Genomic DNA, 12346 nt, shown 5'->3' with positions numbered 1-12346 from the left:
GAGTTCTTGGCACTATACAAGGCCAACAGGACACGGATACCCTCCCTCCAGAGTGCAATGCCACTGTGGAAAACAAACCTAGAGGCCAACTCCAAGGCCATTACACAAGTGACCATCAGTGCGGCATATACCAAGGTGATACGCTGTCCCTGCTAATGTTCTGCAAAGGCCTAAACTCCCTCAGTCAGATCATCACAAAGAGTGGATATGGATACAAGTTCAGAAGTGGGGTAACCATCAGTCACCTCCTCTTCATGGATGACATCAAGCTGTATACCAAGAGTGAATGAGACATTGATTCACTGATCCACATCACCAGAATATACAGTGAGGACATCAGGATGTCATTCAGACTGGATAAGGGTGGCCGAATGGTGATAAAGAGAGGGAGGGTGATCAGGACTGAAGGGGTGGAGCTACCAGAAGGCAGGATTGCAGACATACATGACAGTTACAAGTATCTGGGTATCCCACAGGCCAATGGGAGCCATGACAAGAAAGCAATGATTTCAGCCACAGCCAAATACCTCCAGAAAGTAAGGCAGGTACTGAAAAGTCAGGTCAATAGTAGAAATAAGATCCAAGCCATTAATATGTACATCCTACCAGTCATCAGCTATCCAGCTGGGATAATATGCTGCCACAGGAGGAATTAGAGGCCACAGATGTCAAGACATGAAAACTCCTCACAATGCATGGAGGATTTCACCTGAAGTCCAGCACCCTGAGACTGTACAAGCAGTGAAAAGATGGGGGCCAAGGGTTGTTCAATGTCAGAGCCACTATCCAGGATAAAACAAGGCACTACCAAGAGTACATCAGGGAGATGCCCCCCGGGACAAACTGCTCAATGAGCACCACAGAAATCAGAGGACAGATGGTGATGAGGAGGAAGAAGCGGAGACATTGTGGAAGACCAAGCCCTTCCATGGGATGTACCATCAGCAGATAGAGGGAGTGGCTGACATCAAGAAATCCTACCAATTGCTAGAAAAGTCTGGTCTGAAGGACAGCACAAAGGCTCTGATCATGGCAGCACGACCAGACACTCAACATCAGATCCATAGAAGCAGGGGTCTACCACAGTAGACAGGATCCAAGGTGCAGGCTGTGCAAAGATGCCCTTGAGACAGTCCAGTGTATAGTAGCAGGATGTAAGATGCAGGCTGGGTGAGACATTGGCACAATTCTTGTTATGACTTAACAGTGTTGAGCGATAGCATACCGTTAGCATATCCCTTGCATCCAATAGCAATGTCATTCCTTTCCATAAACTAGCGCTCTTACTCAGGTAACTCACAAAGAGAGCTGCAAGTCATCTACCATGTCATTTACTGTGTACAACCTGTGAAACTTCATTTACGCATACAGAAGGCATGTTGTTGGGTGTGTGTATTATTGTGTATATTGTACAGTATACAAAAGTCATAGTTTTAAAACATATTAGCTTGTTTAACACAGTTAAACCGCTGCCGTTGTGTGTTCTCCCTCCTGTTTGTTGACACATGGAGAGCTGTCTTTTCCGCTACTCTGCTCCTCGCTGGACTGTTCCAATGTGTAACCTAGTCTCCCCTTTCTCACAGCAGTAGGCTTTATTTGTTCCCAGCACTAATCCCCTCATGAAGAATATTAGATATTCTGCTATGCTGTGCCATTGGGGTGCATATGGGGTTCTATGATGAACACGTAATGAACATCGTGAATTCACGATACCTTAAATTCAATTGGCACTTTAATATGGAAAACATTTTGTTGTTAAGTTGTTGTTGGGTCTTAAGCCTTTTCACACGAATATTCTGCCCCACATTATCGGCCCAATTCTTTGTCAAGTATAGAGCCACCTTTAGTAGTTGCTGTGTACTCGATCAGAATATCAGTACTTGATAATTGCTGTTGGTTTAAGTGTAGATAATGAGCTTTTGATCTGTGATTTATCATAAATTAACAGACATTTTGCTGAGTAGTTTAGGTTTCCTAACAAATTATCACTTATCTGCTGCAGATATGTTTATATTGTAACTGCAGATCTATTTATATTTTTCCTATTTTACAAATTGTAAATTGGCAAAGTAATTTTAGTGCAATATCAATGTTATTTAATTCTAAGTATTAGTTATTATAGCTTTGCTTAATCTGATTGGCGATTAAACTCTAATTTACATTGCAACATGCATTTATTCTGACCCCATTTATTGTAATTATACCACTAACTAGATACAATTACCCTCTATTTTCGCTCCAATAGATGGGCTGTAAAATAGAAAAAAACTGTAAAACTTTATTTTACACCCTCTACTGCCTTGTGAAAACTTGGCAAACAAGTGGTCCCAGGCAACCACATCCCAACCCTGCAGTTTGACCATTACTTATCTTCAAAACTATATATTTATCACTACAGCATTTAACAGAAATGCACCGACAGACAGGCAGATAGATAGATAGATAGATAGATAGATAGATAGATAGATAGATAGATAGATAGATAGATAGATAGATAGATAGATAGATAGATAGATAGATAACTAGATAGACACAAACACAGACACAAAGACCAACAAACTCTCATGCCACGGTGTTATATATAGCAACGCTTTGTCAACAGGTTTGTTACATGATGTCATGTTGATGACATACAGATTTGGTAGTGGTAAATGCCCTGCTTAAAGCTAGGCAGTATTTACCCATTGCATCTCAGAGACACCAAAGGGTACCTTGTGTTTCATGTATCAACGGTTTGTTAACAGTGTCAATGTATGATGCCACTGAGTGAGAATGGGCAGAAAAACAACAGCAAAAACAATATCCCTCAAGATATTGATTCTGAGTCTCACTAGATTAATGAATTCCATCAGCTGCCAACAACGATGGGCTCCATTCCCCCTGCTTTTGTTTCATCGCCTTTTCTTTTGTTCTTTTAAAAATGTTCTCGTTTTACAGCCAAACTGAAACTTCGTCTGGCTCTGTGTTTGTGTGTATCATTTAACTAGACTAAAGTCCATCATTGCAAATCAAAATTTCCTTGCTTTTGGCTGCAGAAGATGAATGCAATGAGGTCCTGGAAAAACAAATAATTCAAAATCGCTTCATATATGATGAATGAATTATGTAACAAAGTGATAAATAAAGTAATGTTTGTGTTTGATTCAGATAAAAACACGAGAAATGGTCATTAGGCTTTTGCATCCATAGTTATTACTTCAGTCCTAAGCCAACAGCAGACAGTTTGGGATAAGACTGTAAGGAGGAGTTGAGACTGAAGCAGGATTTAGCGATCTGATTGTTTCACAATTCTTACGAGGTATTGTGAATGCAGATATGTGAAGCCATGTTTAGACCTGGCTTCTTGTGAATCATAGTATACGGTTATATTAAAAGTGAGCTTCTGCCAAGTAAATACCAAAAGCGTACTTGCCACGCCCTGAGAACACTTGGCATTTTTGTGGCAGAAGCGCTCGGCTCATCTGCAGCATATTTGGGATGGGGGGGGGGGGGTATTTTCCTGGCATGGTTTGGTTCCGCTGGTCCCCTTAGAGGGAAGGGTCACTGCAAGTCAATACAAAATTATTCTGAGTGATCACCTTGATCCCATGATGAAACAGTCCTATCCTGATAGGAGTGGCCTCTTCCAGGATGACAATGCCCCCCCATCCACAGGTATGAGGGGTCACTGAATGGTTTGATGAGGATGAAGCCTTCACAGTCACCAGACCTCAACCCAACCGAACACCTTGAACCGACGTGTTAGACAGTGCTCTCCACCACCATTATTAAAACACCAAATGAGGGAATATCTTTTGGAAGAATCAAATAAATTTTCCTTCACTTTAAAAGCAGTGTGCAATGCGCTAGGAGCCCACTGCTGATTTACTGATGGAAAGACGAGAGTGCAGTCTGGAGCTTTCTGCACACAAACAAGTTCTAGCAATAAGAAACTGATGTCTCTGTGTCTTTTTTTTTAATTTTGAAATACTTTATTGATCCCCGTGGGTATACTAAGCTCTGCTTTTAACCCATCCTAGCTGTGTAGCTAGGAACAGTGGGCAGCCAATGTGCAGCACCCGGGGATGCCATGCCTCGATCAAGGGCACAAAAAGGAGTATTAACCCTAACATGCGTGTTTTTTTGACATGTGCAGAATCATCTGGAAAAATTTAACCAGGTTATATTTCAATAAAGTATTAGTAAGAATTAACAGGATACAATCCATACATGAGTTTTGCGAATTATATTTGTGGTATTCATACAGTTAAAATAAACAAAACATTTAGATTAGTTTATTTGATTATTTATTCAGAATTCATTTGTTTATTCTCATTATTCTCATTACTTGCTTAATCCTGTTAAGGTTAGTGGTGGACTGGAGCCTAAATTGTACACACACACACACACACACACACACACATATATATATATATATATATATATATACACACACACACACACACACACACAGCTGATGATTACTTATGGCATGAAACAGGCTTGTACTGTCTCAAAGAATTTACTTGACTTACTGGATTATTTTGCTTCTTATTTGTTGAGCACTTTCCCTACTGTTGAGTGTTTCTTTTAACAGCTTTATGTATGTGTGTGTGTGTATATATACATATATATATATATATATACACATAGTTTTTTTCCCCGTAACCATCAATGGTGTTATAGGTGCTCAACTAACGAGGAGCAGAATATCAACACAGATACAGGGGGAAAAAAAAGTTTTAATACATTGTAGTACATGCCTGATTCATGTGTCGCACACTAGCAGCTGATGAGTGTGCGACGCACGAAACAGGCCTGTACTGCAATGTATTAAAACTTTTTTTTTCCTTTATCTATGTTGAGACGTTTATATATATATATACTTTTTTTTTTTTAACCGTCCACTGGGCCTTGTAGGGGGTAGTATCCTATGCCTGTATGGAAATATAAATGTCTTTCTGGGTCACGCCTCCGTCAACTAAATGATGAAAATTGCATGAATGGAGTGAGCTTTGCACAATAACCTTTTTACCTGGTCTCATTTGGCAGGTGGCGAACAACTCAAAATTGCACCTCGCCACCGAATTGTCAAGTCCGATTTTTTGAAATATTCCATTGCCTTGATATGGGAAACCTTTGCAAGAATATCTCCCCAACAGAAGCTCGTACACACCTGAAACCAGACCCTACCCCACCTTTTCCAAGTAAGCTGAACATGCTGGGCTTAGTCCCAAGTCTCTATGACCTATGAATGAAAACTGAATTTTGGAAAACTATTTTCACGCTGCGCCTACACAAAAATAGGGTCATGAAAATATATCTGTTCCCACCTGGTCTCAACATGTGTCTCCAGTGACCACTTATGATTGGATTTTGCTTTACCACTCAAAATGCAAATAATATCACTTTCATTATGTTTCTCTAGAAATACAGATGCTGGTTTCAGCTGGAATCCTTGATTTATTTCTAACTGACTTTTCACATAGGAGAGAAAGTAGAAACTGATGTCACTGTTACCCCATCCCCAGGTATCTCCATCCATCTATCCATTATCCAAGCTGCTTATCCCAATCGGGGTCACGGGATGCTGGAGCCTATCCCAACAGTCATTGGGCGGCAGGTGGGGAGAAACCCTGGACAGGCCGCCAGGCCATCACAGGGCCAACACATTCACACCTAGGGACAATTTCGTATGGCCGATCCAGCTGGTCCACATATCTTTGGACTGTGGGAAGAAAGCACCCGGAGGAAACCCACTTAGACACGGGGAGAACATACAATCTCCACATAGAGAATGGCCTAGGACTACCCTCAAGGTTGGACAACCCTGGGGTTCAAACCCAGGATCTTATTGCTGTGAGGCAACCATGCTAACCACTGCACCACTGTGCCACCATCTGAAAGGAGTCACATTTGAAATATAATTTGCACACAACAATTTGTTAATTTTAATACAAAGTTCAGCTTCTGCCCCCTGCAGCCCTGCTCCCCTCTTGCTGGCAATTTTTCTGCTCTCTGGTACGTACACACACACACACACACACACACACACACACACACACACACACACACACACACACACACACACACACACACACACACAGAATAACAATGGGGTCTTGGACACACAGCAGGATTGGGAACCACAAGAGAGCTCCCAGTGAAATATTATCAGTCCTTTTACCATTACAATTAAGAGACTTACCAGTGGCTCAGGGGGCGAAGGAGCATGTTATGTAGGAATGTGTGTCCGAATCCCCTTTGTGACTGTAATGTATTGGGACTTATGTTAATGCACATGCTCTCTGGTTAGTCTTTGATGGGGGGCTCTCGCGAGACGAGACCAGGAAGTAATGTTAAGTATGAGCCGAACCGGAAGAAACGCAGATGTAGCCTGATGGCTGAGTATCCTAAATTTGCTAAGTTCTAAGTAAAGAGCTCGTTTACAACCAATGTCTCTCTCGTCTCTAAGTCGAATCTTACACTGGCGACGAAGCGGATCCGAACTCCAACAGTTCTGAACAGTTGATTGATGGAAATCAGCAACCTCCGATATTCTACTACAGCTTCGAGGAATCTGTGAGTAGCCTAACGACATCACCATGACCACGCTGGGTCGCATAGAAGAGTTTGATGAAGGCTCCGGCACTACCATTGAGGAGTATATTGAGAGGCTAGAATGTTTTTTCCTGGCAAATGGAGTAGATGGGGAGGAGAAGAAACGCGCTATTTTGCTTAGTGTCTGTGGGGCTGCAACGTATTCTACACTACGTTCGGTGGTCGCTCCCGTCCTTCCTCCGGCCGTCACCTATGAAAACTTAGTATCGGCCTTGAAGCACCACTACAGTCCTCCTCCATCACAAATTGTTCAGCGTTTTCAGTTTCACAATTGCAAACAAACGCAAGGCCAAGGAATCTCCAGCTACATTGCTGAACTCCGTAAACTCTCAGTGCATTGCGTTTTTGGTGACCAACTGGAAGCCATGCTGCGTGACAGAATTGTCTGTGGGGTGCTAGATGAAGCGCTGCAGCGCCACCTGCTGGCTGAAAAGGAACTCACATTCAAAGCAGCAGAGGAGAAAGCCCTTGCAGCGGAAACAGCCACGTTAAATGCACAAATACTACAACCAAACCAGCTGGGACCACCGCAGCCAGCAGAAGTTCATCAAACTGCACAAAGTCAAACTATTTTGAAAGTGAAACAAACAGTAGCAGAAGGTGGTGCAAAGCCATGTTTTCGTTGTGGAGGCACACACAACCAACAACATTGCAAATTTACCTCTGCTGTATGCCACTATTGCAAAAAAAGGGGGCACATTTCTCGTGTTTGTTTTAAAAAGAGCAGGGATGTCACATCAGCGGATTCTTCTGACACAGTTCCTCAAGCCGAACAACACACACACACTGTTAGGCAACAAGAAGAGGAATATGACATTTACACCATGGGCAGGCAGCTGTATGCTCACGTAAAAAGGCCATATCAAGCCACTGTGATCCTGAATAACAAAATACATGTAATGGAGGTGGACTCTGGAGCCGCATGCTCCTTGATCAGTGAGGGCAGTTACAACACCTTGTGGCCTGACCAGCCGCCTTTACTGCACAAGGACAGTAGTGTGCTTAGACAATGGTCACAAGCAGAACTACAAGTTAATGGGAAGATTTCTGTGGAAGTGCAGTATCAAGGCAATCACAAGACCTTGCCACTGATTATTGTTCGAGGTCAGGGGGCAAGTCTACTGGGCAGGGACTGGGCATTTCTGTAATGGGGGTGCGCCGAGTATGCTTACAATCTGTGGAGTCCATCTCAATGGAATATGCAGAAGTCTTCCGGGACCTCGGGGCTTCACAAACCCCTCCAATTGCTATTGATATTAATACGACAGCATCACCCAAGTTTTTTAAAGCACGTTCAGTGCCCTTTGACCTTCGACCAGATGAGGAGCTTGACAAGCTAGTAGCTCAGGGTATTTTTGAACCCGTGAGACACTCAAGGTGGGCCACACCCATCGTACCAGTAGTTAAAAAGGATGGCAGCTTAAGAATTTGCGGTGACTATCGCTGCACTGTGAATAAAGTTGTGAAACCTGATGTATACCCCATTCCTACGGTGGCTGAACTGTTTTCCAGACTGGCAGGGGGGTTGCTTTTCAGTAAATTGGACCTCAAACAAGCTTACCAGCAGCTGGTGCTGGATGATGAGGCTGCAGGGCTTCTCACTCTAAACACCCATCGTAGGCTGTTTCGGGCCCGCCGCCTGCAGTTTGGAGTATCGACAGCTGTGTCCATATTTCAGCGTTTCATGGATACACTCCTCGCCGGTATACCAGGTGTGCAACCATACCTGGATGATGTCTTAATAGCGGGAAAGACTGTTGACCAGCACAATGACCGTCTTCGTGCAGTGCTGGAACGATTCGCAGAAGCAGGATTGCGGCTACAGAAGGAGAAGAGTGTGTTTGCTGCTGACCAAGTTGAATTTTTAGGTTTTCGTGTGGACAAGGATGGCATGCGGCCGACTATGGAGAAAGTTGAGGCTATTCAGAAGGCGCCTTCGACCCGGAACAAAATGGAGCTTGAGTCATTCCTAGGCCTACTCAATTTTTACAGCTGTTTTTTGCCAAACAAGGCTACCATCTTAGAATCGCTGCACCGCCTCCTGGATCAGTCTGCACCCTGGCAGTGGACTGACGCACATGAAAAAGCTTACAATGCTGCAAAACAACTGCTTCAGGCTGATGGCGTGCTCACGCACTATGACGAAACAAAGCCATTAGCCGTTGTTTGTGACGCTTTGCCTTATGGCTCGGGGGCGCTGCTCTTCCATATGGAGTCTGATGGCCGGGAGGCTCCCATCGTCTTTGCCTCGAGGACACTATCCTGCACTGAAAGAAATTATGCTCAAATAGATAAGGGGGCCTTGGCGGTCATTTTTGCAGTCAAACATTTTCACCAGTACCTTGCTGGTTGCCACTTTGTGGTTTTTACTGACCACAAACCTCTTTTGGGCCTGCTACACCATTCAAAGCCCTGTCCCCACGCATGCTACGCTGGAGTGTTCTTCTTGGGGCCTACGATTACGAATTGTGCTACCGCCCTGGCAAACAGCTAGCAAATGCTGATGCCCTCAGTCGCTCACCACTGCCCGCTGGTATGCGTGAGACCCCTCCACCCATGGAGGGGCTCTTACTGGAAATGGCACCTGAAGCCCCACTGAATGCAAAACACATAGCCGCCCTTACTCGGAAGGATCCAGTTCTGTCTCGGCTGCTGCGCTGGGTCCTGCATGGCTGGCCAGTGGATACACCCGACAGCCGTTTCAAGCCGTTTTTCACCCGGCGCCATGAACTGTCCGCACACAAGGACTGCCTATTATGGGGGAGTCGTGTAGTTATTCCTAACCTGGCGAGGGAGGAGGTACTAGCCATGCTGCATGATGCACACCCAGGCATTGTGCATATGAAGGGCCTGGGGAGGAGTTATGCCTGGTGGCCAGGTATGGATTTAGCAATAGAACAGACAGTAAAATCCTGTGAAACCTGTCAGAGAACTCGTCATGCACCACCAACAGCACAGCTGCACCCTTGGGAGTGGACAACTAAGAAATGGTCCCGGCTACACATTGACTTTGCTGGTCCATTCCAGGGGAAGACATTTCTCATAATTGTGGACTCACACTCTAAGTGGTTAGAGGTTGCCATGGTGAGTTCAATGTCCTCCTCTGCAGCGATCAGCACACTGAGGCTCCTCTTTGCAACTCACGGGTTACCAGATGTCATTGTTTCTGACAACGGTGCAGCCTTCACATCGGAAGAATTCAAAGAGTTTGCCAGACGGAATGGCATCAGAGCAGTGACTATGGCCCCTTACCATCCTCGTTCAAATGGCCAAGCAGAACGTATGGTCCAGACAACCAAGGAGGCCCTGTCTAGGATCACTATCGGTGACTGGCAGACACGCATGGCTAGGTTTCTGCTGTCACAGCATGTGACTCCCAATTCAGCAACAGGAAAGAGCCCTGCCGAGCTTCTCATGAACCGGCGTCTTACCATGGCCTTGGATCGCCTTCATCCTGACTATGAAAATGAGATGCACCTCAAGCAGGAAGTGAGTGCAGAAAAGCTGCAAGGCCCAAACAGATGTTTTAGGCCACAGGACACTGTGTACATGAGCAGCTACACTGGGGGACCCAAATGGGTCCCTGGTGTGATAGCCGATCCTATTGGCCCAGTTTCATATAGAGTGCAGACTCCTGATGGGCAAATGCATCGACGCCACGTGGATCAGCTGCGTGGTAGAGCGACTGCACGCACAGATGTGGTCGCTGAAGAATCCATTGTTCCTGGTGAGCAGTCACCTGAAGATGGGCCGCTCGAGTCTACCTCGTCTGAAACGCCACGACCAGAGACCAGCGGGTCTGTTGAAGATCCCTCTGGTCCTGTGTCCATTCCGGTGCCCACTACCCCTCTACAGCGTCCGGCAAGAGACCGGCGGATTTTGTTGACTGGGGGAAAGGGGTGTAATGTATTGGGACTTGTGTTAATGCGCATGCTCTCTGGTTAGTCTTTGATGGGGGGCTCTCGCAAGACGAGACCAGGAAGTAATGTTAAGTATGAGCCGAACTGGAAGAAACGCAGATGTAGCCTGATGGCTGAGTATCCTAAATTTGCTAAGTTCTAAGTAAAGAGTTCGTTTACAACCAATGTCTCTCTCGTCTCTAAGTCGAATCTTACAGTGACCTGCCGTGTATGTCTCTCCTTCCATTAACTGCAGTCTCTGATTTAACAGTGATCCCTTTAACTAATGCCTCTCAACTCAGGTTTGCAAGACTCCTTAGTGTTGCTGGTTTTCTACTCTGCCAGCTATTCTAGCCATCTAATCAGGCTTGTCAGCCTGGAACAACAGGTGAATATAATTAACGACATTCAGCACTGTTGGGGGTGTAAAGGACTGGAGTCATCTGAACCTCTGCTGTGAAGTATTCTTCACTAACAGTGATTATTAACAGACTTGAGAATTTCCAGATCTTGAAGTTTGGAAATTTCACAATTAAAGTCTCCAGAGTTGTGGAAAAATGTTGAGTTCAGACAAAGCTTCTGACTACACAGTTTCTGTTGTAGACTTGGTTGCCTATTCACATGCTGTTAGAATTGTTGGTGAGTGATTTAGTGCTGCACAGCGGTGTGGCCCAGTTGACTCACATTGAGCAGCTACTGATCGCAACGAACATCAGCCAATAACTCCACATGCAGTTAAGGAATTAAAATATGATAAACCTGAAATTTTGATTTGGAATGACTTTTTTAACTATTTCTGTCACTTTGTATTGACATTAACAAAGCAGTGTGTGCAAAATTGTATTCCTGGGGTATCTACTGTTACAAATGTTTAGATCAGTAGTTGACTAGCAGTTTTAATGACAACAATGTATTTGTATTTCCACTTAACAGATGATGAATGTGGTCTTGTATTTGCACTACACTACCAATGAAGTCACCTCTGATCACCTCTGAATGTGGTTTTGGTGATTGGAGTCTCAGTCCATCTTGGATATGACTGAATTTACCGCTGTCCTGTTGTGACCCTATCACCTGAGATATATTTTAATGCCAGATATGAAAAGGGCCTCAGTGCACCAGCTGAACTGTGGGCCTTAATCAAGGGGGGGTTCTGTTGTTATCAAAGAGTGTCTTAATCAAATGGTCCAGGTGGAGCCTTGTTGTTGTGCCCTGAAGCAAGGCACTTATGCTAATTGCTTTGGTAAACATCCAACTGAGGAGATGAATAACTTTATTTAGAATCAAACGCCTCAGGTGAAGAAATCTGTTTTGGGAATACAGAAACTATTGGCGAGTTACTGCAGAAGGCTGCAACAAAATGGCTGCAAACATACAAGGGGAATAATGGTAATGTCATTTTATCAGCGCAAGGCAAAATGTCAATTAAACAACAAGCAATAAGGTGACATAAATATAAAATAGGTCCATCTATTGGGTAAATGCCCCTGCACACCCCCACTCAAACACAGCTGGGGAAACATACTTTTTGCTTTAACCACCTGTTTTATGTACTGTAAAATGGGGATTATTGAGAATTCAAAGGACAACAGCATTACAGCTACGGAAAAGCCCTGCAGGACTGAAAATATGTAAGAAATTATCTTATATTAAATATTATTACGTTTTTATAATAATTCAGTTTGAGTTATTAGCAAAAGACAAGCCAACAACTTACATAGTGTTCTATGTGAGTCTTTAAGCATGCTGTTAACGGTGACTTTTCACACCAGTTTGACTGCTGGACTATTTCTGCTGGGTGACCACAGACATACAACCACATCTACAATATCAGACAGAGAGGACAA

General features: G+C 44.2%; 1 protein-coding gene across 1 annotated transcript; it reads left to right on the top strand.

Annotated features, from left to right (window-relative positions):
* Positions 1 to 341: 341 nt before the first annotated feature.
* LOC130115232 (uncharacterized protein K02A2.6-like) lies at positions 342 to 10959 on the top strand. Its single transcript, XM_056282849.1, is given in 7 exon segments — positions 342 to 536; positions 3600 to 3654; positions 7624 to 7734; positions 7737 to 8993; positions 8996 to 9917; positions 10020 to 10073; positions 10845 to 10959. Coding segments are annotated over 7 exon segments (2709 nt in total).
* The last annotated feature ends 1387 nt before the right edge of the window (positions 10960 to 12346 follow it).

Source organism: Lampris incognitus, chromosome 7 (genome assembly GCF_029633865.1).
Source record: "Lampris incognitus isolate fLamInc1 chromosome 7, fLamInc1.hap2, whole genome shotgun sequence".
Taxonomy (NCBI): domain Eukaryota; kingdom Metazoa; phylum Chordata; class Actinopteri; order Lampriformes; family Lampridae; genus Lampris; species Lampris incognitus.
The sequence above is the reverse complement of the archived record's forward strand: the minus strand, read 5'-3'. Positions and strand labels throughout refer to the sequence as shown.